The sequence below is a fragment of the Callithrix jacchus genome, chromosome 7, assembly GCF_049354715.1.
Source record: "Callithrix jacchus isolate 240 chromosome 7, calJac240_pri, whole genome shotgun sequence".
Lineage (NCBI taxonomy): Eukaryota > Metazoa > Chordata > Mammalia > Primates > Cebidae > Callithrix > Callithrix jacchus.
In genome coordinates this window covers 14,464,407-14,491,219 of record NC_133508.1, presented here as the reverse complement: position 1 = coordinate 14,491,219, position 26,813 = coordinate 14,464,407, and the positions used below count along the sequence as shown (strand labels likewise).

Sequence of the window (26,813 nt, the reverse complement as noted above, 5' to 3'; positions counted from 1 at the left end):
TCTGTAATGTTTTTAGTGCCATTTTTTAAAACTGAAGATATTTATTTCAAAATAGTGAACAACAAATTCAAAATAAACTTCCTTATTTAGTAGCATAGAACATTTATTAATAAGCCAAATCTCTAACTGCACAACGCCGAGTGCCTGGGTTCTCATGCAGTTCCCAGCTCTACACAGAAACCTGGCGTACATGATCCAAGTGCATATTATCTTGAATGTGCTGTATTTGTTTGTAGGAGCTGTATTTTTCTTAACAGATGCTGTCTGTTAGTTCTTTTTTTCTTTTCGAGATGGAGTCTTGCTCTGTCACTCAAACTGGAGTACAGTGGTGTGATCTCGACTCACTGCAACCTCTCCCTCCCAGGTTCAAGCGATTCTCCTGCCTCAGCCTCCTGAGAAGCTGGGACTACAGGTGTGCGCCACCACGTGCAGCTAATTTTTGTATTTTTAGTACAGATGGGGTTTCACCATGTTGGCCGGGATGCTCTTGATCTCTTAAGCTCATGATCTACCCGCCTCAGCCTCCCAAAGTACTGAGATTACAGGTGTGAGCCACGGCACCCAGCCAGTCTTTCTCCTACAGTTTAAATTGCAAGCATTTAGTAGAGTAACTGCATGAATGTTTACACACACATACCTTGGCCTATGATTTTTTTTTTTTTTTTTTTTTGAGACAAGGTTAGCCTCTGTCACCCAGGCTAGAGAGCAGTGGCATGATCTCAGCTCATTGCAACCTCTGCCTCAGGGTTCACACAATCTTTCCACCTCAGCCTCTCAGTAGCTGGGACCACAGGCACACACCACCACGCTGGGCTACCTTTTGTACTTTTTGTAGAGAGAAGGTTTCTTCATATTGCCTGGGCTGGTCTCAAACTCCTGAGCTCAAGTGATCCACCAATCTCAGCCTCCTAAAGTGTTGGGATTACAGGTGTGAGCCACCATGGCTGCTGGTGGCCTAAGATTTTATCTTCTGGGTTTGAGGGGAAAAAAGTCCATTTCTCTTCTTCTTTATGAAGAACTTCATCTTTATGAAGAACACTTCATCTTAAACTGGCTAATGCACAGTTTAAGAAGATAGTATGTTTGAAATAGCTCCCAATAGATATCAGCATCCTCTGATATTATTATTGATGGAAAATATTTTCTATCTATACAATATTATAGACATCTTTAAGTAATATTTATTAAGTACTCTTTAGTGCAGTATAGAAGTTCTTTAGTTTAAGAAAAATTTCCTGAGGGGGAGAAATATCTTAAAAAAAAGAAGTCAGGCTGGGCACACTGGCTCACACCTGTAATCCCAACACTTTGGGAGGCCAAGGCAGCAGATCACAAGGCTGGGGGATCAAGACCAGCCTGGCTAACACGGTGAAACCCTGTCTTACTAAAAATACAGAAATTAGCTGGGTGTGGTGGCACGCACCTTGTAGTTCCAGCTACTCGGGCGGCTGAGGCAAGAGAATCGCTTGAACCCAGGAGACGGAGGTTGCAGCAAGCTGAGATGGGAGGCACTGCACTCCAGCCTGGGTGACACAGGAAGACTGTCTCAACAACAACAACAACAAAGTCAGTGTGGGTGAGGTGGGGTTTCACAGTCGCCCGTGACCTTTCGCACGTAATGACGCTGCAGTGGGGAGGTGGCAGTGCGTTTGGCATGGGAGGAGGGCAAGGTGGGGAAGCTGCATTGCCACCCTTCCTGTGCTGGTACAGCCAGTGACCTCAAGTGGCAGGGACCCGTCAGTCATCACCAGGGCTGACGTGATGGGAGTCAGGGTGCCAGAAAAACAAAGCCCCCTCACTTGTCACGCTGCCACTTGGCGCCTCTCTGTCGCCTCGGCCCTCCTTTCTGAAGGTGATGTCTCCAGCGTGTCATCCTGGAGGACATCGTGTTGGTAGTGATGCCCTGCATCTCTGCCAGTCCAGGCTTTCTTCCTTACCCTCGCCCCGCCTGCTGAAGCTGACCGACAGTGAGCAGAGCATGTTAGCGACCTGCCTGTTCCTCACAGGTGGCTGTGGCACATCAGGGCAGAGGGCTTCTACTGTCCAGTCTTATCCTTGACCTTGTCTCAGCCTGTTTCCTCATGACCTTCTCACTCAGAAAATGCTTCCAAAGAGGGAATTTCCTGTTTGTTGCCAATGACACACTCTCAAGAAACCTCTTTTATTGTAAGAGACTTACAGAAAGAGCTTAAAATGAGATGCAGTAGAAATAGGATGGGTTTTTTCAGACTGTAGCCAGTTCTCCTGCCTTTGCATTTTACAGATTAAGTTTACAGAATCAGTCTTCTTTCCCATTTCCAAAGAAGGGTTGTTTTTTCCTTTCTCTTCTTTTTGGTTGGTGAACGGTTTTTCTCTTTCACTAATTTAGAATGCTAACTTTGGCCCTGTTTCCATTAGGAGATGAAAGCATGGAGATAAAAAAGCAAATTACAGGGATGAGAAGACTACTGAATGACAGCACTGGGCGGATATATCAGCGAGTTGGCAAAGAAGGAGAGAAACTAAAGGAAGAGCCCCAGGACCTGGATCTAGTCTGGCCTCCGCGTTTGAACTCCTCTGCTGAGGCCCCACAGAGCCTCCATCCGTCTTCACGTGGTGTGTGGAATGAGCTACCACCCCAGAGTGGACAGTTCTCAGGGCAGTATGGCACCCGTTCTCGAACCTTCCAAAGCCAGCCCCACCCTGCTGCGAGCTCCAACGGTACGGTTGTCAACAAACATTCAGAAGGCTCTCATGGGGATTTGTACTGTTGTGTTTTATTTCTAAATATTTGTTGTGTTATTTGAGTTCAATTTATTAAATCTTCCGATAGCTACCTGCCTTCACAGAGTTACTATAAAAGGCAGGGAGACACAAAGGACAAAACTGGAGAGTATTAAAAAAAAAAACGAAATTGAGAATTAGGAAAGATGGGGGTTGTATGTTGTAAGTGAAGATTTCCTGGTAGAGATTTTAGCCCTTTAAGAAGTTAAAGCGAGCTAGGCACAGTGGCTCACGCCTGTAATCCCAACACTTTGGGAGGCCGAAGTGGGCAGATCACCTGAGGTCAGGAGTTCAAGACCTGCCTGGCCAACATGATGAAACCCCGCCTCTACTAAAAACACACAAAAGATTAGCTGGGCGTGGTAATGCACACCTGTAATCCCAGCTACTTGGGAGGCTGAGGCAAACTGCTTGAACCTGGGAGGCGGAGGTTGCAGTGAACTGAGATCCCACCATTGCACTCCAGCCTGGGCAACAAGAGCGGAACCTCATCTCAAAAAAAAAAAAAAAAAGTTAAAGCGATTATTTATTATCTGTATATTGTCAGATAATATCTGATGGAGGCTCTGTGGGGCCTCAGCAGAGGAGTTCAATATACAGATAATATACAGATATTATCATCACAAAAAAACTGAACATTAGGGCAGAAAGAGCTGGCCATTGTCATTAAAAGAAGCTTCCTGGTCCTATGGTGTGTTACTGACATATCCTCTCGTTTACTCCTTCGCCTTTCCCATTATCAGAGGAATCCCAGATAAAGGGAGGGCCATAACCCAGCATCCCATGTCAGTACTGGACCCAGTGATCCATATTTTATAACATACTTCATTAGCAATGGAAAGTATTCCTTTAAAATTTTCTTAATTCAAGTTTCCTGATTGTTAAGAAAAGAGTCAAACAACAGTTTTTCTTTTCAAAGCTTAAGGAAAAATCCTGATGCTTTCTCTGGTCATACTAGTTTTCTAGCCAGCCACATTGGATGCTATAATATTTGTTCTATAAACAGTGTGGAGATGTGCAGATCTATAGTTTTCACAAAGAGAACAAGAAAAAGGTAAGAAAGCATTTTCAGTCTCCTTAAGAAGTTAAGGATTTTTTTCCATACGTTTTCATTTTCATTTCACAATATCCTTCAAGAAAAAGAGAACTGTTTTGGTTTTTTTATTTAAACACACTTTGCGGTTCAGAGGCGTAAAAAGCCATCCTGAGACATTGGTGAGACAGCGAAGGACCCCAGAGATGTATGGGTGTCTTCTCTTCCTCTCAATATTACATAAGCCAGTATCAAAGTTCCCATGCTGGCATGTGTCCAGGTTAGAGGGACATGGCTCTTTAAAGACTCCTCCATAAAAATAAAAAGTCAGCTCTCTTTAAAATTAAAAAATGATTTATAACAAGCTGAAAAGGGTTGGTTTTGTCCTCTAAAAATGATAAAGATGGTACTTAGAATAGTGCCTAGAAATATTTTTTGAGACTGTCCCAATGCTACTGCAATGGAAGAGAGAATAAGAGAAATAAAATACCCTTAGGTGTGTGTGAAGTTAATAAACCCCACATCGGCTACTTTTGAGTAAACAGAGTTCTATTTCCCAGAGTATAGCAGGGACTGTGGGTCTGCTTTGAAGGTATCAGTCAAGTTAGTAAAAGTTACAAACATAAATTGCCCCAGATCAGTTTGAAAATAGATATTGATTTGATGCTTTCAACAGAAACATGGCCAGGAGTGGTGGTTCATGCCTGTAGTTCTAATACTTTGGGAGGCCAAGATGAGTGGATTGCTCGGACCAGCACGGCCAACATGGCGAAACCCCATCTCCACTAAAAAATACAAAAATTAGCTGGGTGTGGTGACGTGTGCCTGTAGTCCCAGCTACTTGGGAGGCTGAGGAAGGAGAATCACTTGAGCTTGGGAGGCGGAGGTTACAGTGAACCAAGATCATGCCACTGCACTAGAGCCTAATGCAAGACCCTGTCTCAAAAAAAAAAAAAAAAAAAAAAAAAGAAAGAAAAGAAAAGAAATATATTACATATAACTGTGACTACTTTGGTATTTCATTGGGATTATTTGCAGTTTTAACACTCTAACATTGCAGTTTTGCTACAACTTTGAATGTAAATAATTGGACTACTATGATCACTAAATTATCTTGAAGTATGTCATCGTTTTGCTCTGGTGAATTTTTCTATAGTATTCCCAGATAATGCGTATTACAGGATGTAAGGTATATAAAGTATAATAAAACATATCGTTGGAACAAAGCCGTAGAACTGACCTTGCTCCCATCCGAGAAAATGTAAGAGCTGGGAGTCTGTAAGCTGCTCCATTTACGGTGCTCGGTGTGAACAGGTGCTGGAGGGAACCCACTGTAAGAGCAATTTCCCAATGTCTCATTTCATCCTAAGGACAGTGGAAGATACTTGCTTACCTATAAGGGAAACAGACTAAGATAGGTTTACTAAGGAAAAGGCATTGCTTTTTTTTTTTTTTTTTTTTTTTTGAGACGGAGTCTCGCTCTGTCACCCAGACCAGAGTGCAATGGCACGATATTGGTTCACTGCAACCTCCGCTTCCCGGGTTCAAGTGATTCTCCTGCCTCAGCCTCCCAAGTAGTTGGGATTACAGGTACCCACCAGCACGCCCAGCTAATTTTTGTATTTTTAGTAAAGGCAGGGTTTCGCCATGTTGGTCAGGCTGGTCTCGAACTCCTGACCTCAGGTGATCCGCCTGCCTCAGCCTCCCAAAGTGCTGGGATTGCAGGCGTGAGCCACTGTGCCCAGCTGGAAAAGTCATTAAATGTAAACAGTGAAAAAGAGGCTAGGGTAAGGGAAAGATAAGAAAGAGGAATGCAGAAGAGAGGTAGGATGGTTTTATTTATTACATTGAAGAAAAGCCAGTCAGCCCGCCAATACCCTTGAACCCATCCAATTTCAGTATACCCTCCCATCCCTACTCCTGTCCTTCCCTACCCCAAACGCCACACCCACAGAGGCTTCTAAAACTTTTCGTGTGTGCACAGGTCTTTGTTTTTGAAATAATGTGCTTAATATCAAAACTATTTTCAATAGAACTCAATTCCTGATATGAACTCTTACGCACAGCTACCAAATAGTGTTTGCAGGGCTGTCGTCAGGGTTTTTCTGTGTGAGCTAGTGTGAGTGTGTTTACAATGAGTTCTGAGGTGTCGTTACTAGAGATGGACGGCTCTGACAATAGGGAGGCCCGCTGTGGCCGCTCACTGTGTGTGTGTGTGCATGTGGGTTCCGGCACCGAGCCACAGCACATACCTTGCATATGGGAGCCGGGATCATTAGGTAAAGTCAGACCCCCAGATTCAGGCTGTGATAATTAGCGGGTCCGTTTTCCTTAGTCACAGTGTCATCGTAATTACACATACTTCAAAATCCTGCCAAGATACTTCTTTTTTCTCCCCAGCTCTTTATGTGTTTTGTTTGTTTGTTTGTTTGGAGTATGTCATTCTTCTCTTTCGTGCTCAGGAGAGCTTCCAGTGGTGAATTCATCAGTTGGATCCAGCTGCTGTACTTGTAACTGCCAGGCAACGTTGCAGGCCATTCTCCAGGAACTCAGGACCATGCGGAAATTAATGCAAATTCAAGCAGGTACAAGGCTCAGGCCTCGGAATGAGTCCTTTGATTTTTAGTGCCTATCTGACATCTTCTGTTGGAATGTTCACTATGCTTTTATTAAAGCCTCCTTCTCACCTTGCTGGCTTGCTGTGCCTTTTCAACTATCTGTTTTTTCAGCTTTCTCTGCAATCCATTTTTCCTTTAGCGAATCAAACGTATTTTGTCTTGCTACCGATACAGCTCATATAATTATATGCGTGTGCTTGATAGACTGCATTCCATGATCTCCTGGTACTTCACAAATGTCGGTTAATTAAATTTGGGAACACTTGTATATGGAGGAGCCCTCTAGGAAGCATGGGCTTCAGTGTTCAAGGACGTAAGCAGATAAGAAATGTTGAGCCCCAGGCTGTACTCAGTGGCTTTTCTCTCTCCTGTTCAGGATGCCATTCAGAAGCTCAGAGACCCTCCCACTCCGTCCTCTTTGTTTCTGTGACTTCTCTTTTCGTTTTCACTGCTGTCAGGCAAGTTGAGGAACGGAAGAGCAGTGGATTTGTGGTTTGGGATTGGACTCCACTTTCTGCTCTTCGAGCTGTGTGATGCATCTGTGCTTCCTATTTCTTGTCTGGAAATGGAGAATTTGTGTCTAATTCATAGGGTTGTTGTCAAAATAGAATGACGTAGTAGATGTAAATAAACTTTATAAGGCATAGTACAAGCCTAAGCTGTTTTATTAGTGTGGTCTTAAAGTCCATGGAGCGTTCTAGAGAAGTCTGTTAGTCTGGGTCTTGATAATAGCAGCTGTATTTTCTGATCTTCACAATTGAGGGGAAACAGAATTGTTTTTGTCCCACATAGAAATAAATCATTTTATTAAGTTTTCCCTCTTGTCAAGGGAAATCATCCCTTGATCTTAGCCATGACGTGACTGGCTTTCCTGCCCTTTCATCGGAAGGGCATTCAGGGAGGTTGCCACTCAGAAGCTGTTCAGGATGCCATTTAGTGAATTCTAGTATAATTTTTGATAGAAAAAATTTTAATTATAAAAATTATTTGGTTTTGGTAGGAAAAGCTTAATACTTAGATATATCAATCATCCAAGATCACATTGAAGCAGCATGAGCTACTTTCTGAAAAACAGCATCTTTTTAATCACTGAATTTGATTTTACCCCAAGGAAGCATTTTGCTCAGGTCAGTATGCATTGGACTCACCTTGCTCCACCATGATAATCCGTGTTGTCATTAACCTGGCAGAGGTTAACGTCTCCTAAATAAGGAGCTCAGAAAGAAAGGTTACTTTATGATGTTGGGATTCTTTTCTCCGAGGAGGAATTTGTTAGCACTTAAGAAAATATGCATATGAAATTGTAATGATTTATTTTGTCACTTAAGCTCCTTACTACTGAAATGGCAAGCTACAAATTGCAACCATTTAAATCCTTGACGGAAGCCTTTTTAGAATCTATTAAGTAAATGCCACTTTGTCGCTGTGTTTTCTTTTCTGAACCTTTGCAGATTAGGGAGGTAAACGATTCCAAAGCTGTAGGATGGCACAAAGGATCAACTGAATAAATTACTCTCCTTTAATTTTCTTAAACGTAAAAAATTTGTGTCATGTGGGTAGATTTACTTAAGGGTTTAATGCCTGAAGACTTAGATTTAAATTACATTTAGAAAGTTTCACCTTTCTTTTAAGAAGACAAGGAATAAGACCTAGAGGTAAGATCTGGATGCCAGGGACTTGGGCTGTGTCTAGATTTGTGAAAGGAGAAGAAAACCTCAGATAGTCCCTGTGTTTCTTAACCAAAAGATTGTCATTTTTCATTTAGAATCGTGAGGCTTAGCGAGGCCTGGGGCCTAGACCATCATGATCATTATTTGTGGTCCCTTTGATTTTAGGGGTGCAGACCCAGCCTTGAGGTTGATTGCAGATAGAACAAAGAGAAGTTCCCAACCCTGGCGGCACAGTAGAATTTCTGGAAGAGTTTTTAGACAATACCTATTCCCAGGCTGCATGCCTGGAAGTGTCGGTTCACTTAGTCTGGGCTGGGGCTGAGGCATCTCAGTGTTTACAATCGAGTGATTCTGATGTACAGCCACGGTGGAGAAGCAGTGAGCTAGATAACAACTGGTTTAAAAACTTCGGTGCTCTTCTGTCATGCAATTAGTTTGTTTCTAATATTTATGAATCACTTTCACATTTGGAGACAAAAATATCAGGATCAAAGTGTAAATATTCTTTATTTTCAGACTGATAAGAGGTAAGAGGAAGTGATCCATGTGTATGTGCCTTTAAAGACCTTAGTTTTCACTTGTTTAATAGGCTCATTTCTGTTGAAAAGCTGGGACACCCTGTAGCCATCTTTAGGAAGCCATGTTAATATTTGAGGATTTAAACAGTGATGCCATGTTTTCAATTACACTTTCCAAGAGAGTATTTTTGAATGGTTAGCAAACATTACTCCTCAGAGCGCACCTGTGAGAACTGTAATTTGCCATCCTGGATTTCTTTAAGTATGGATTCAGTTTGAATACTTGGTCCCTGGACTGTGCTTTTTGTCTTTGGAACTGTTTCTAGATTTCACTAATTTGTTTGACTTGTACAGAATGATATTGCTCCTTCCAGTATGGGAAACCGAGGTCTAGAGATGTGGCCTGGTCTGAAGCCAGGTAGCAGGGTGCTCTGGAGGCGGTTGATGTGTGGAGAATATTTGGTGAGGAAGGATTCACCGGTCCTAATTAGGTAACTAATAGGCTTTTCCCACCTGCTTACGGGTCCGTATTATAGAATCATCCCAGACTACTACTTTGGATCAGTCTTGCCCAAATGATCATCACTATTTCATCTTTGTCCATTTTGGCACCTGTAGATTATTGGGACCTGATCAGTCTAAACCCAGACAACAGTGGGAATCGTCCTGAAATAGGCTTACCGGGAAGCACGCCCGTCTCTACCTAAATTTAAGTCCCGAAGTTCTCATTTGTTTAAACATGTCCTGTGATTTATAAAGCTACGCTCAAGTGTGTTCTCACAGCTCATGATCCTTTCTCTGGATTGAACCCAACAGCAGTACGCTGTCACGGTTCACCTGCAGTAAAGCTTTCTCCTGAGTATGCCTCTGCCTTCAGGGCTTCAAAGTGCTTCCGAGCTTGCGTTTGTTAACATTTAGGTCCAGTGGGAGATTTATTTGGTGAGTTTCATCCTGGAGTTTTCCTCGTTTCGGTTTCAGTTTGTAGAGCACATGGACAGACCGGAGATAAGTTTTCCTGAGTCAGACACATGTGCCTGTACCATATTTTTGTTTATTATTCGCAGTTGGAACTCAAAACAGACAACAACCCCCAATTTCCCTTATATGCTCCCAGCGAACTGCTGTCTCACGAAAGAGAAATAAAAAGAAAAAAGTGCCCCCAAAGACTGTGGAACCTCTTACTGTGAAACAGAAGCCCGGCGGGTCCGAGGTTGAGAGGAAGGCGGCGGTGGCCTCTGAGCTATCTGCTGTCCAGGCAGCTGAGCCCACCTCCCCGGAGAAGAGCCGCGTGCTAGGATTCGGCATTGTTCTGCAATCACCCTCCTCAGATGTAAGTCGCTATTTTCTGGCTGCTGACTCTAATGCAATGTAACTTTCAGGAATTTTATAGTATTCGTACATTTCCCTTTTGACAACTAGATAAACTTACAGAATATATGTGAGACAGAAGAAAAGAAGACCGGTAATAATTTTCTTGTCTGAAGTTTTCTTTTCTGAAAATTTCGTGCCTTATTTACTTAGACAGGTTTCCAGTCCTTGCCTCCGAAAGGAGGAGGTGGTGGCATAAATAATCTGCTCCCTAATTTCTTTTGCATTTTTAATTCTGTGGTAGCAGTTTTCAATTTCCTTAGCATAAAGACCTAAAAGAATATAATTAGATCCTTTGTAGACGGGCATAAATGAACAGAACCATGCAGATAAGGTCATACCTTTCTGGAAACACAAACTAATAATAAAAAAGGAGCAGTCATGCTAATTCTATTTTATAGATGCAAGCCACACTGCTAATTAGGTGGCAGCGCCGTGCCATTTACTCCGTGTAATGCTAGGTTAATGCTTTGCAAAGGTTTTCCTATTTTAATATCATGGCCAGAATGCTGCATGACATCCAAGATAACCATCTGACTTGCTATTTTACATTCATAGGGCCAGAAGTGAATTTGTTTAATAGTGTGCTGTATTTGCAATTGCATTTCTGTTTACAATGTCTTTCTCTAAGTATGTTTGTGTTATGAACATTAACTTGTTGGGAGAGTTCTTAAAATAAACAAGAATGGGGGATCTGTTATTACCCGATTGCATAGGATGAGAATCCTGCTGTGAATTCCCACAGGCCTGTATAGGATTGGAGGTTGGTCGTACCTTTTAAACTTTACATAGGAAACAAATTGCTATTTTTTTAAAAAGTACTCACTTTCAAATTGTGGGAAGACAGTTTGCTAGGGTCTATGCACATTGCGTCTTGCACAGAGGGAGGGGACGAAAACATCTTGTGACCTTTTTTTTTTTTTTTTAATTTTTTATTGGATTTTAGGTTTTGGGGTACATGAGCAGAGCATGTAAGACAGTTGCATAGGAACACACATGGCAGTGTGCTTTTCTTTCCTTCTCCCCTTTACTCACATTTGGCATTTCTCCCCAGGCTATCCCTCCCCACCTCCCCCTCCCACTGGCCCTCCCCTTTTCCCCCCAATAGACCCCAGTGTTTAGTACTCCCCTTTCTGTGTCCATGTGTTCTCATTTTTCATCACCCGCCTATGAGTGAGAATATGCGGTGTTTCATTTTCTGTTCTTGTGTCAGTTTGCTGAGGATGACGTTCTCCAGATTCATCCATGTCCCTACAAACGACACAAATTCATCATTTCTGATTGCTGCATAATATTCCATGGTGTATATGTGCCACTTTTTTCCAATCCAGTCTATTATCAATGAGCATTTTGGTTGATTCCAGGTCTTTGCTATTGTAAACAGTGCTGCAATGAACATTCGTGTACATGTGTCCTTATAGTAGAACGATTTATAGTCTTTTGGATATGGTTGGAAAGTTGTTGGAACTTTTTCCTGATCCTCGATGTTAAAGGCTTTTTTTAAAAAAAAAAAAGAAATCTATAAACACATGCTACAATTGTTAAGAAGTTCTTCCAGACTAAAAATTTAATTTAAAAAAATTATTCATGATGCTAATGTTCTACCCTGGGCCAGTCAGCTCATGTGATGGTATCATGTTGCTATTGCAGCTACGGCTCTGAGTCAGACCCCATGTAGATCACATCCTCGGAAACAGAGGTAAATTCAACACAAAGTACATTCAGTTCCTACATTTTCTGAGCCTTTTTTCTTTTTCGAGACAGAGCCTTGCTCTGCTGCCCAGGCTGGAGTGCAGTGGGGTGATCTCGGCTCACTGCAACCTCTGCTTCTTGGGTTCAAGTGATTCTCATACCTTAGCCTCCTGAGTAGCTGGGATTGCAGGTGTGTGTCACCACACCCAGCTAATGAAAACTGGGTTAGCTGTTGATTGTCTTGGAAGAATAACATGCTTCTAAAGAAAAGTGAGGCCGGGCACGGTGGCTTACACCTGTAATCCTAGCACTTTGGGAGGCTGAGTCAGGAGTTCGAGACCAACCTGGTCAACATGGTGAAACCCCATCTCTACTAAAAATACAAAAATTAGCCAGACGTGGCAACTCATGCCTATAGTCCCAGCTACTCAAGACTTGAACCACCTGAACCCAGGAGGCAGAGGTTGCAGTGAGCCGAGATCACACCACTGCACTCCAGCCTGGGTGACACAGTGAGACTCCGTCTCAAAAAAAAAAACAAAAAAAAAAAAACGAAAAACAAAATCGTAGGATTGGGCAAGTGGCCCAGTGTTGCTGGCTGGCATTGGTAAAAGTAGGGTGGAGTGAGAGAGCAAAAGTCTAGGTGTACAGTGGTGAGGCCTTCAGCCTTACATGTGGGCAGGAGGGAGCCATTGCAAGTTTCCAGTAAAGGAAGAATTGTGCCTGTATTTTGGAACTGTAGCTGGAACAGCATGTGGCTGACAGAGCGATGGAGAGAGTGGGAGGAAGATGAGTGCGGCCCGCAGGACAGGAGATCAGGAGGGCTGGACAGGAGCAGTGTGCCTGGAGAGGAGGAGCAGGGAGAGCCACTCAGGAGGGATTCAGGGACTGAGTGGGAACTGAGCTCCGGATTCCTATCTGGCAAACTCACTGGGTTACCAGCTGGGACTTTAACTGAGATGCAGAACAGGGTCAGCACAGGCTTTCAGCTCTGGATGGAAGGCATAGTGAATTTCATATCCTCAACACATTCGCTAGACACCTGCAGCACAGGAGAAAGATTAGCTCTAGAAATGATGGAAAGCGATGCTGGAAACCCATGCTTTATCGCTTTTGTAAATGTAAAAAGTTTTCGGTGTATATAGAGTTCCTCTGTTTGCATTGTGACTCTTAGTGTCACCCAAATGCCAGTGTGTGTACCTGTGGCACAAACACGAATGTAAGGGCTCACAAGGAGCTGTCAGTCATAGCAGGTCAGCCACTGTCTTCAAACTGATAACAACAGTCCCTACTCAGTTGCAGAAAAACACTAAGTTCTAATCGGAACCAACCGAAATGTCAAAACGACAGAGTATTGTGAGCGTCAAATGAGACACAATATATGGCAAAATCCTATTGCAGTGCCTGGCACATAAAAGGTACTCAGTATGTGTTATTTGTTTAACCTGCGAAGGAGTAAACATACATTTGCATTAAGCTCAATGTACAAAATGATCTTAGGAAGCATGAAGTCTGGGACTTACCTCTAAGGAGACCCCCCTCCTCAGTTTCACTGCACTTCACTGTTTTCCCTCTTCCTCCTCTCTGTACCCACCCACTCCCCGTCAGGGCTCTACTGTGATTTGAACGATCCTCCTGGATAGAACTTCCTGTACTGTTCGGTAATCATTTACATGATAATCTATCCTTCCAGCCCAGCTTCTAGGGAGCAGAGACAGACTGTGATTAATAGTAATAATACTTAGGTACCATCTTTGAGGTATTCTTACTGTCCGCTTTCTATGGGCAGCCTGCACAGGTTCACACAGCCAAGAAAAGTGGAGTATGTCCACCACCCCAGGTCTGTCATCTGCCCTTGTCGGCTGTGCAGAGGACTGGTGGGTGCCCATTCTAGCCCAGTGCCTGTGTGTGAGGGACACCCAGTCACTGTTGAGGGTCTGATTATCATATGAAAGACTGAAAGTTTCAGCTGTGGTTGTTGATGGTGTTTACTTGGCAGTTCCTTGGGGAGAGCTTCACGGGTCAGGGAGCAGGCTCTGAGGTCAAGCTGTCTGGGTTGGACTCTCAGATGTGTGACCCTGAGCAAGTGAACCTGACCTCTCCCCTCTCCGCCTCTCTCTGTAGAACGGAGGTAGCAAGTGCTTGTCTCCTGGAATTGGCCTGTTGGAGGAATTAGATGACGTCATTCTTCTGGAGCACTGGGAACAGCGCCTGGCTCATTTTAAGCATTCAATAGATATTAGTTCTTTTTCTTTTTTCATTTTTTTGAGATGGAGTCTCTCTCTGTTGCCCAGGCTGGAGTATACTGGCAACAAGCTCGTCTCACTGCAACCTCCGCCTCCCGGGTTCAAGCAGTTCTCCCGCCTCAGCAGCTGGGATTATAGGTGCCCGCCACCAGGCCCAGCCAATTTTTTTGTATTTTTAGTGGAGAGGGGGTTCTACCACGTTGGCCAGGCTGGTCTCGAACTCCTGACCTCAAGTAATCTGCCCACCTCGGCCTCCCAAAGTGCTGGGACTATAGGCGTGAGCCACTGTGCCTGGCCTATTAGTTCTTTTTTCAATCTTAGCATTCTTACCTAAATATCTTTATCGGAATAACTATTTTAAAATAAAAGTTCCCTCTCAGTGAACAAATAGTGTTTTTAGAAAGGGAATAGCCTGAAATATTTCTCTTTTAGGGCAGGACTATTTGGCCCTTTTGAAAGTAGCACAGAAGCAGAAACCCCAAACTAAATTTCACATTTCAATGCGGTATTCGGTTCTTTATTCATGAGTTCACAACCCAATACTCTACCAAGGTTGAGACAAGACAGTTGTGAACTTCTTATGGTCTCTGTGTTTCAAGATTGTGGGTACTGATTTGTGTTTTCAGAGCAGATATACCTGGCCTAAGTTTGTTTTGTTGTTGTTGCTTTTTTCTTGTTTTTCGGCTTTGGCGAAACACTCAGACTGGTTTTTAACAATATTTTTAAATAATTTTTAATAATAGAAAATGTTTTTCTATTTGTTCTTACTATAAATAGTCTCTAGTAATCCTAGATTATGCCAGTTTAAAAGTTTACAGAAGATAAATTGTGGATGTTCACCAGAATATCTGTATCTGAAATCTGCTTTTTTTTTTTTAAATTGAGACAGAGTCTCACTCTGTCATCCAGGCAGGAGTGCAGTGGTGTGATCTCAGCTCACTGCAACCTCCAGCTTCTGGACTCAAGCGATGCTCCTGCCTCAGCCTCCAGAGTAGCTGGGACTACAGGCGCCTACCACCACGCCCAGCTAATTTTTGTGTTTTTAGTAGAGATGGAGTTTTACCATGTTGGCCAAGCTGATCTCAAACTCCTGGCCTCAAGTGATCCATCCACTTCGGGCTCCCAAAGTGCTGGGATTACAGGCGTGAGCCACCAAGCTCGGCCTTGAAATCTGTTTTCTTAACACCTTCTTGGTCAAATGCAGTGATCCACTGGGCTGGTGTAAAGTAAACCAAGCAAATGATTTTTTAAATTTACTCATTGACACACTGAGATTGAGGCCGTGTATGCCTGAGAGTATAAATTCCAGTGCAGGCTGTGGGAATTCTGATCCTTTCTTCATCGTGTATTAGCTGGATAATCTTAATCAAATTACTTCACTCCTCTGAGCCATAGTTTTTGCATCTGCAAATTGGGGATAATAATAGTAGCCATTTCAAAGGGTGAAGATCAAATTAGAAAAGAATCTGTATAATATGTGTTAGCCTAGGGCTTGGAATACAGTAAGTAGCAAATAAATATTCATTATATCGCTGTTTTCCAGGGCACACTGAAGTGTATGAAATAGTCCCTGCGCTTGAAGGAGCACATGAAGGAAAATTCACAAACAGTGATTATAATAGCGTAGGATGCAAGCTGTGGCACAGGCAGTCAGGTTACCTGGAGCCTGGAGAGTCTCTCTGAGTGGACACCTTGGAGGAACCATGTCAGTGGCCTTAGGAGAGAAGAAGCTAGATTGCAGTGGTTAGACTTCTTACACATTTTGGCTCAAATATCTTTAGCATAAATCAAGCCCTGGTCTTCAGAGTCATTAATTTATTACCTGAGGAAGGAAAAAGCTAAAGGCATCTCTAAAAGATGGGAATGTCTCATTATGCAAGTACATGGAGAAACTTTCAAGGGACCAAACAGTATTCTCTTTTCTAAAATTAAATGCTTGGTGCTACCAAAATATTGTCCACTAAAAATGTCTATGAAGAATTGGCTGTTGGATGATTTCTTGTTGTTTTTATCCTGTTCAACATTCACTATAGGCCGTCCTGTAAATTACACATACTTTTGGATAGGACTTTTGGCTGAGCATTTTTTGCTTAATGAGAAGAGGGCAGCCTTCCACTATGAGCCTCGACATAGGACCCACGCATGCTTCTCCTTCATCCATGCTACGGCTCAGGCCCGCTATGTCCCCAGGCCACCTCTGTTCTGAGCTGCTCGACAGGACCAGCCATGGTGGTGAGCGTCCAGTCCCACACACTCTTGTGGCCATCCTCCTCATGGGCTGTGTTCTCAGCATAGCATTTAATAATTGACAAGCTAAGCATGTCGGCTCCTGCCTATAATCCCAGCACTTTGGGAGGCCAAGGCAGGAGGATTGCTTGAGGCAGAGAGTTTGAGACCAGCCTGGGCAGCAAAGCGAGACCCCCTACACACAAAATATATAAATACATATATTTTAAAAATTGGCTGGGCATGGTAGCACATGCCTGTAATCCCAGCACTTTGGGAGGCTGAGGAGGGAGGATTACTGGAGGCCAGGAATTCAAGACCAGCCCAGGAAACAAAGCAAGACCCTGTCTCTACAAAAAAAAATTTTTTTTTTTCAAGCCTGTAATCCCAGCACTTTGGGAGGCCGAGGCGGTGGATCACGAGGTCAAGAGATCGAGACCATCCTGGTCAACATGGTGAAACCCCGTCTCTACTAAAAATACAAAAAATTAGCTGGGCACGGTGGCGTGTGCCTATAATCCCAGCTACTCAGGAGGCTGAGGCAGGAGAATTGCCTGAACCAAGGAGGCGGAGGTTGCGGTGAGCCGAGATCGTGTCATTACACTCCAGCCTGGGTAACAAGAGCGAAACTCCATCTTAAAAAAAAAAAAATTAATTTACTGGGCACACACTTGTAGCCCAAGCTACTTGGGAAGTTGAGGTGAGAGGATCCCTTGAACCCAAGAGTTGGAGGCTGCAGTGAGCTATGATCGTGCCACTGTACACAAGCCTGGGCACTAGATTGAGATCCTGTCTCTAAAAAACATAAATAAATAAAATTTAAGAATAGAAAATATAAATGATAATAGTGATTCTTGCTATGTCCACCTGGGGCAGACCTCAGTTACAGGAACATTTAATTTTTATCAGACAGAAGCAGATCACATTTATGAGCAAAATTAAATCAATTATGAGGGAAGTTTGTGTTTTAAAATTTCGTAAACTGAAGAACATTTTTCTCAAAGTAAATCTAATACACTGCAAAATAAACACTAAGAACAAAAGATCGTTGTATATAGTAGTATGAACATAGACTAAATTCACATCCTTTAAGCATTCTTATAGACCCTGTTACAAGCTTTTCAGCCCCAAATCAGTTAGTTTTGTTCAGCAGAATGCTGCCTCTTTGTCTGTAGTTTTCTTTCAGCATTTTGTGGTGAGCCAGCCTGAGACTGACCCACAAATCCCCACCAGCAGATGACCTTGTCCAAACAGTCTTGTGCATGTGCCTGCAAAGGGGATCCTATATCATACACAGAATCTGCACACTATTATGTGTAATTTATTGATCTGCCATTGAAAATCTGGGGTTAATGCCCAATGTGATTATTTGTGAGCTTCTTTTAACCAGTGACCACATGTTGCTTGCTATGTGTCTTACTGTAACTTACTTATGAATACCTTATATAAAATAGCCTGTTAGAAATATTCCCTCGGTGGTTAGCTAGCATGATCTCCTAAAAATTGTCTTGCATTTTATTCTTTTTTTTTTGAGACCAAGTCTCTCTCTGTCACCCAGGCTGAAGTGCAGTGGCGTAGTCTCAGCTTACTGCAACCTGCACCTCCCAGATTCAAGCGATTCTCCTGCCTCAGCCTCCTGAGTAGCTGGGACTGCAGGTGCATGCCACCACACCCAGCTAATTTTTTGTATTTTTAGTAGAGACAGGGTTTCACCATGTTAGCCAGGATGTCTCTATCTCCTGACCTTGTGATCCACCCGCCCTGGCCTCCCAAAGTGCCAGGATTACAGGCGTGAGCCACCATGCCCGGCCTTACTTTTTATTCTTTAGATTATCCAGTGAAGTCACATGATACGTTCCTGGGGACTTGGGAGTGTAACAGGGGCAGAAGGGTGAGAATGGAGCATTTTCATTTACCTACTTAGGAGATTCCTCAACCAAACGAGATCTTAACCCCAGCTACTTCTAAGCAAAGGGAGACCACAGCTGAAATGCAAAGAAACAAATTAGCGAATGTCCACAGGCCTGGATCCAGGGACATTTTCAATAGTCATTATGACTGTGTATGCTGTTTTTGCCTCCAGAACTTCACCCAGTGTAGATGAATAAGGAAAATTCAGCATTTGATACATTGTTGTACTAAGTGGCCGAGGTACCTAAAATAGGCAGGACATAGATGAAAATCCAAATTTAGGCCGGGCACGGCCGCTCATGCCTGTAATCCCAGCACTTTGGGAGGCTGAGGCAAACATCTCATGGGGTCAAGAGATGGAGACCATCCTGGCCAACATGGTGAAACCCCATCTCTACCAAAAATACGAAAATTAGCTGAGCGTGGTGGTGCGAGCCTGTAGTCCTGCTACTCAGGAGGTTGAGTCAGGAGAATTGCTTGAACCTGGGAGGTGTAGGTTGCAGTGAGCTGAGAACACGCCACTGCATTCCAGCCTGGTAACAGAGTGAGTTTCCATCTCAAAAAAAAGAAGAAGAAGAAAAGAAAAAAGAAAATCCAAATTTAGAGTGGGAAGTCAGACTCCCAACCTTTAACATGACGACTCTAAGTGTCGTCAATTCTGCCCCAACTTTAGACTGTTATTTTGAACCGTTCGTTTAGATGTCATCATCTTATTTGTCATCACATTATTTCATCATATTATTTCAGTAAAATCTCATTCGCTTTCTATTTTGGCTTGAGTATCAAATTGTGAATCTGTCGAGAGAAGTCTGGTTTTTAAATGATACTCATTTGGAAGAGTATTGCTTTCCATCATAGCCATCGGTAAGCAAAGAGATCTCATTTAAACTAGAGCCGTAAACTAAGAGATTCGGTGATACAGTTAAAGAGCTTGATCCTGTTTTTAAATATACGTACAAAGATGTGGATCATTATGTGATAGTTATCCACTGTGTTTTTATTCATCAATTGGAGGAAATAAACAGATTTCATAGTAAAAATAAGTAACTGGTGAACATCAGCTTTTCTTCGTGTTTCAGTAAACAAAGCTGCCCTCTTTTGTTCTTGTAAGGCGTTGTTGCCTTGTGGCACCTGGCACAGGGAGATGGCATTGGCGCTCATCCACTCCTGGCTCAGAAATCTGAATAGGAGACAGGCTGAGAAGAACAGGAAGGACAGAGCCCAGTCACCTGTGCCGGCTGCCACTGCCACCACCATTCCACTAACCAGACTGCTTCCTCCTTTGCAAGGAACTTGCAAGGGAGTGAGTTCATGTTCCTTGATCTGGAAAGAACAGTTCAAAATAACAGTATTTGGCAGTAGAAAGTGGAATGGAAAGCAGTGATGGCTTCTGCATTGGAAGTCTCTTAGCTCTGCAGAAACCTCCAGATACCGGTTGTTAGGAGCTGCAGCAGATGCCAGAAACAGCGGCTGTATCTCTCTCCTGAATCCCATCTTCAAGGTCCTGTTAGAATACTATCCTGTCCCCTCCTGAGTCCCAAGAGCCCTCTTCCTCCCACATCCCCAGCAGCCAATTCCTGCCTGATGCTGTCTCAGACAGCATTTGCTCCGTTCTCTCACGTTCAACTTTATAGGATAGTTACATGTGTATATGTCTCGTCTGCAGAGCCCGCCTTCAGATTCCTACACATGGAGGGGACTTGGTGATTAGGTACTGAATCAGCTGGGTCTGTGTTCTCCAGGTCTTCCAACTCATGCAGTTACCACGTGAACTGTTAGGAGATGCAGACATGCTGAGCACAGCGTGGCAAACTTTCAAACCCACTTTCCTTTTACAGGGATAAAAGATCTCTGAATCAACACCAGGCATTTTAAATGAATTCTTGCATACTGTTTTGTTTATTCTTACAAATATCTCTTGGGTGCTAACTGGGTGCTTGACACTCTGAATACCAGAGTCCTCACTCCCAGTGAGAAATGCAAACTCCCAGCTAAGTAAAGGCTGCTGAAAAGTGCTGTAAACAGAGTTCTTAGAAAACAGTCTGAGCGCTTGAAGAAGGGAGTGGCCAGTTCCGACTGGCAGCTCATTCAGGTCATTGTTTCGCAAACTGGGGTCCAAGTTCACAGGATGAATCGAAGGGGAAGTCTTGGAGGTCAGAGTTTGAAGTACCTGCTTAACGGTATCTATCGGAATCAAACTGAGATGATATAAGTAACTAGTGTCCTTCCCCTTCCTCTCTTGCCATTAAGAACTTTTGAACCACCCTAGACCATCAAATAGCTGTGAGTAGCAGCTTCTGCAAGACAAACTTTTTTTTTTTTTTTAAAGACTCAGTTTTGCTCTTGTCCTCCAGGGTGGAGTGCAATGGCCCACGATCTTGGCTCACTGCAACCTCTGCCTCCCGGGTTAAAGTGATGCTCCCGCCTCAGCCTCCTGAGTAGCTGGGATTACAGGCGCCTGCCACCATGCCCGGCTAACTTATGTATTTTTAGTAGAGACAGGGTTTCACCATGTTAGCCAGGCTGGTCTCAAACTCCTGATCTCAGGTGATCTGCCTGCCTCGGCCTCCCAAAGTAGTGGGATTACAGGTTTGAGCCACTGTGCCCAGCCAAACTTGGATTTTTTAAAATAGCTTTCAAATGATACAAGAGCACTTAGCAAAAATCCAAGATCAGTTTATTTAGAACAAAAGTTCTAAATGCAGCACAGGATTTGCAAAATAAAATTCTAATTATGAATAAAACTTCATCTTAGGTTATGATGGTAAAATTCCCTCAATCCTAATATCGTCTACATTGAATCATTGGACAGAGACTTATTGAGTGCCTGGTATGTACCACCTCTGTTCTGGGAATTAGGGATGCAGCCTCCAGCTCAGACAACCTCCTTTGGAGACCTGGACCAGCAAGCAGCAAGATCCAGAAGTCAGGGGGAAAGTCCGACAACCTGGCTTGTACGGTGATATTCAGCAAACATTCAGAGACCAAACACGGAATGGCAAAGTGAGGCAGAGACATGAGATGACTTTCTGGATATTCCAGTTAAAAATTCTATTTTGGAGGGACCAGGCCCAAGCTCCTTCCCGTGTCATCCAAAGAATTTAAGCCATGCTCTAAGCACTGTTTACTTTGACCATAGGCGGGTGGCATGTTGAAAAGTGATAAGACAAAGGCAAAAGTAACCATTCTTATTTTCCAGGAGAGAAACTCATCCCGGATCCTCACATTTCTGATGTGAGTTAGAAACTGTAAGGCAGGGCCAGTTTTGCAAAGTGATGAATAGGGGGTCTAAGAATCAGCTTTGATAGCACATCTTCATTCAGTGAGGTTTTCTTCAGCTTTTTTCCTAATAACAGTTTACTAATTGCATTTCTTCATTTTAAAGTTATTATTTTAAAGCTACCATGTTATAATTCACAATAAACCAAATGACTTAGTAGTGCAGGTAGTGACTAATGAACTTTTGTCTGTTCCACAAGAGGTTATTGAGTGCCTGCTATATGCTAGATCCTAGAGGTAACAAAGTCTGCGCTTCAGGATCAGCAAGGGCTGCAATCTAACAAATAATTCTAATGTAGTGTAAGAAAGACAATCATATGTCCGCTAAGTGAACAGCAGGAACAGAGTGGTAGCTACCTCCACAGGCAAGAAGGAGTTAGGAGATCAGTTCATTTGGAAGGCTTTGCAAAGGAAAGGTATGAACTGGGTTGAAAGATAAAAAGGCGAATTGTAAAACTCATGGCATGCTGTTGGAAAAGGCGTTCTGAGCACCGAGTGTGTGCGATAGCGTCCAAGTTGAAAGGCGCCTTGATTGTCTTCTGATTCCATATCCCAGTCAGGAAACGCCTGCTGGGGAACATTGGTTTTCCAAGGGTGATCTGGGACATAGTTTCACATTTCTCCCAAAAGCAGGGATAGGGAGTGGATTTAAACTGCCTGGGAAACCTGCTCATCATTTTTATGTATCTTATGTATTTGTTTAGAAAAGTTTTCATTGGGGGAAAAGAATAGCTCCGTAGCTAAAAGCCACTGGCATAGAAAGAGCCAGAGGCCCTCTGGGGTAGCCCCACATTTGTGTCCTTAGGTGGAAGAAATTTAGTGAGTTAGTGTATGAGAAAGTGATCTGTAACTGTACTGTCCTGAACACATTTGAATTATTTCTCAGTCTTTTTTTTTAATGATCTCTTTGGGCCTTAGCTCCTTCGTTTACAAAATGAAGATATTTCATCCAGAAGTCTCAATGACCTGGGACTAGAATGGGACGACTGCGTTTACCCAGCCTTCTCTTGGCTACTTCCTTTTCCATTGCTTTTGACAAGGCCCAGTGTTGGAATTACAGCATCTTGTTTTGTGAGTTAGGACTAGTCGTTGGTTTCATAAATTACAGATAGTGGCACACAAAGCCGAGAGTGTTTTCATTTGTAGGTGATGTACATTTCAGTTGCTAGTGATGTCTTTTTTTGTTGCTCATGTACCCAAAGTCAAATGCTTCAAATCTTGCTTTTAATGAAATATTTATGTTCTTTTGGTAGCCAGAAGTACAACTTGCTGAAGGCTTTGATGTGTTTATGCCCAAATCTCAGCTGGACTCTATACTGTCGAACTACACTCGCTCAGGAAGCCTTCTGTTTAGAAAACTGGTGTGTGCGTTTTTTGATGACAAGACTTTGGCTAACTCCTTACCCAATGGGAAGAGGAAAAGAGGACTCAATGACAACCGGAAAGGCCTAGACCAAAATATTGTGGGTGCAATAAAAGGTTGGTGTGCATCGTTTCATTTTGTGGGTTCTTTGTTGAGCTTTGCCTTCATTCCATGAGGATGCAGCTGAAACTGCAGTAGACTGACTTGTGGCCAGCTTCATCTGCCATTGGCCGCTTAGCCACTGGCATGGCTTGTGGGTGTGAGCTCTGTAATTCACCACCCCAGATGCCACTAGAATTCATTATTTAAGGTAATGTTAATGTGTTAAAACAATAATTTAAGAGCCGGTTTGCTGCAGAACCAAAAAGAAGTTTTTTTCTTACTTGACTTTTAAAATGCAGGTAATTTGTCATTTCTAACTAAGAGCTTCCTCAAAATATGACGTCAACTTAAATTTTTAGTTATAAATGAGAATAAAACTATGATGCTTTTTTTTAAAAAAAAATGATAAAGTAAAATGGTTCTCTCCAAAGTTTAGAGTTGCTTTACGAGGTTATTGCTTCTAAAGACATTTTAAATCTAGGTGACCTTACTGTGACATCAAACCCTGTACGTCCCCACACGTGGCTGGCATGCTCTGCTCCCTCTTGTTTTGTGCCATGGAGTCATGCCAGCTCCATGCAGAGACCACCGTGGGTCTCTTCCCCTTACCTCCTTGGAGTATGCGTCTGTGTTCCACTACATGACGGTGGGCGCGCAGCGGCGTGTGGGAGCACCTCTGCATTCATATCCAGTGCCACATCCTAAACCTAGTTCTCTTAACTTAAAATGTCCATATTCACATTCGGATGAATGTAACTTTAGGAAATAGAACTACTTAGTTCTTACCAAAAAGAACATTAACCAAGTCTCAAATGTAAACACAACTCCATGAAAATTAAACTCTGAATCAGTCCTTGCTTAAAACTGGAATGACAGATAGGGGTGCAGTGCTTACTAGCTCAGTTCCTGCCTTGTTCAGTTGTGAAGTGGGACTGACTCAGAGGGCTTTCTCTGCCCCCTCCAGTTCCCTATTATCTAGCAAAATGAGTAAATGAATTCAATAGTGTTTAAAGGATTCTTGAAAATCCACAGTTAACTTTATAAAATAATACGGTATTTAAATGGAACTAGCAAGTACCAGGCACCCTTTGTTCATGGCCAGAAGGACATAAGCCTTCATTAACAGAGAATTTCTCATGCTCCATCAGAATTTTTTCACTTAAAGTGACAGTTGAGTTGTATTAAATACGAAAAGCTACAGAGATATCACAAACTGTGCCATTTCTGAAAAGAATGATTCAGCCCGAAGTGACACTAAAAACAACATGACAGAATTTGAAAAATGGTCAGTGATGTAAATAGGACTTCCTGAAGTGAAGAGGGGCCCTTCTCAAAATAGGAAGGTCAAGGCTACTGGTGCTTTTCTGAAATACAGCCAGAAATGGTTTTAATTTTCCTTTTTTTTCCCCAGGGCAGCATATTAATATTATGAAAGCATTTGGAAATTAGGGAACTGTAAATGACCATGGTCCATTTTAATGGCAGTAGAAGAGTTATCCTAATAATAGATGGTAACGAAATAAATCATAACAAGTGGATCGATGAGGGTTTCTTCTGCCATTTTCCATCTAGACTGGACATCATGCAGCAGTTTGAAAAAGTATATTACAGGCCGGGCGTGGTGGCTCACGCCTGTAATCCCAGCACTTTAGGAGGCCAAGGTGGGTGGATCACTGCAGGTCAGGAGTTCAAGACCAGCCTGGCCAACATGGTGACACCCCATCTCTACTAACGATACAAAAATTACCTGGGCCCATGTAGTGCACACCTGTAGTCCCAGCTACTCAGGAGGCTGAGGCAGGAGAATCACTTGAACCTGGGAGGCAGAGGTTGCAGTGAGCTGAGATCACACCACTGCACTCTAGCCTGGGCAACAGAGCCAGACTTCATCTCAAAAAAGAAAAAGTATATTACAAATAGAGGACACACCTCATTTCCTTCACGGCTCTACTCTATAAATATGGCAATGAGGTGTTTGCTCCCAATATATAATAAAGTAGATAATTCCATTGAAGAACTTAAAATTTCTTTATAATTAAATCAATTAAAATTCTATAATAACAACACAGTGACTTTAAAACAAATAGAAATCCCATAAGCTACCAACAACCTAAATCAACAAATAGTTTATTTCTTTGCAGTGTTTATTCATAGACACATAGGCATATATTTTGATTTTGATTTTTTTCCTGATTACAAAAATAATACATATTTATTTTAAAATGCAAACGATTTAAAAATGCATAGAGAACAAAAAGGCCACCGTAATCTGTCTCACTCTTCCAAGGTTATGTTACATTCTTACAGTTTTTACTCAAATGTGCATGTGGCGTCAGATTTGACTCTTTTATAAGAACATTTCTTTCATTCTGATCAACATTTCTACCTGATTTATGCTGAAAATTTCTTGTAAATTTCTTAAGGACACGCTTTGTCTTAAATATTTTTTAATTACCTGTTGTTTTTGAAAGAGCTCAGGAAATGCCACCGTAAGAAATGCTGCTTTGGTACACAGATTATTTCAAATTGTGGGCACTTGGGGAACAGCAGATGCAGGGAGGGGCTCTCTCTGAACTCCCTTATCTGCCCAAAGACAGATCCTCCAAAAGGAACTCAGTCGTGAACCCCCTCCCTGGAAGTGTCGTGAACCAGGAGGAATTAACTCAGATCACAGGCGAGGGCACTGGAGGTGATACCACACCCAGAGAGACTTTGTCACAGGATATCACCTGTTCTTCTGAGGGCCCTTTCATCGTTCCCCCAAACCATTTACTCCCCCCTAATTTATCTACTCCATCCTCCCTCCCCTCTCCCTACAAAGAGGGTATGTAAGCTTCTAGGTCTCACTCTTCTTTCCTACGGTGCTCCTGTGTACATGACAAATGTGTACTTTTCTCCTGTTAACTTACCTGCTATCAGTTTATTTCATAGACTAGACTGAACCCTCAGAGGGTAGAAGGAAAGTCTTCCCTACCCTACACACATCACTGAGAGCTCACACAGACCAGGATTTCCGTAAATGCATGTGGGATGAGTGAAGAGGCATAGGTTTTTATTTTTCATCTTGACTTTGACGTTAATTTATTGACATAATGTGTCTAGTACTAAATACCCATCCTCATGTCTTCTTACAACTCATCTGGAATGACTGACATTAAAACATTGCTGTAAATTTCTACCAGTTAGTAAAATGCCAATGAAAGCTAAAACATAGAAACCAAAATTGAATATAAATTTGAATACAACTCTCTTAACTTCCTAATACATTTTTTCTTAACTATATTTTCCTTAGTTAAAAGTAGGTTAACCCACATATTACAATACAAAGTGATTTTAAGAAATAGCTATTGGCCAGGCATGGTGGCTCACGCCTGTAATCCCAGCACTTTGGATGGCCGAGGCAGGTGGATCACAAGGTCAAAAGATGAAGACCATCCTGGCCAACGTAGTGAAACCCCATCTCTACTAAAAATAGAAAAATTAGCTGGGCATGGTGGTGCATGCCTGTAATCCCAGCTACTCAGGAGGCTGAGGCAAGAGAATCACTAGAACCTAGGAGGCAGATGTTGCAGTGAGCTGAGATTGCACCACTACACTCCAGTCTGGTGACAACAGAGTGAGACTCCATCTCAAAAAAAAAAAAAAAAAGAAGTAGCAATTAATTGAAGGTCTTAGGGAATAGCTATATCCAGTTGTTTTTTTTGCTATTGGTAGAGATTTTTTAAAAAAGAAACTTTCCTAACCTGAGTCTTTCAAATCTGAGTAATATGGGAAAGTGATAAATGGTTTCTTTATGCGTAATAGTGCTGTACCAAGGCTGTCCTTGCTGTTCTTACTGTCTGCCACCCCTTGAAAACAATTTTGTAAATTTTAAATGTACAGGATTTCTTACTCAGTCTTTCATAGGATGATGTGCCAGTAGTATATTAATTTGAAAAATCCCGTTATCTAGGAACATAGGAAGACTGGTTAATTTTACAGAATCTCAGAAATGAAAGTAACATTAGGAGTTCAAGTGATTATT

At 42.5% G+C, this 26,813-nt stretch overlaps 1 protein-coding gene across 29 annotated transcripts in view; it reads left to right on the top strand.

Annotated features, from left to right (window-relative positions):
• The window catches only part of BEND7 (BEN domain containing 7), a 94,064-nt gene that overhangs the window by 29,928 nt on the left and 37,323 nt on the right, over positions 1–26,813 (top strand). For all 29 annotated transcript variants that reach the window (XM_078329501.1, XM_078329499.1, XM_078329502.1 and 26 more), the window contains 4 exons: positions 2,398–2,700; positions 6,259–6,381; positions 9,667–9,932; positions 22,578–22,803. In XM_078329501.1, coding sequence (XP_078185627.1) covers positions 2,398–2,700; positions 6,259–6,381; positions 9,667–9,932; positions 22,578–22,803 — 918 coding nt within the window. The remainder of the gene's footprint in view (positions 1–2,397; positions 2,701–6,258; positions 6,382–9,666; positions 9,933–22,577; positions 22,804–26,813) is intronic.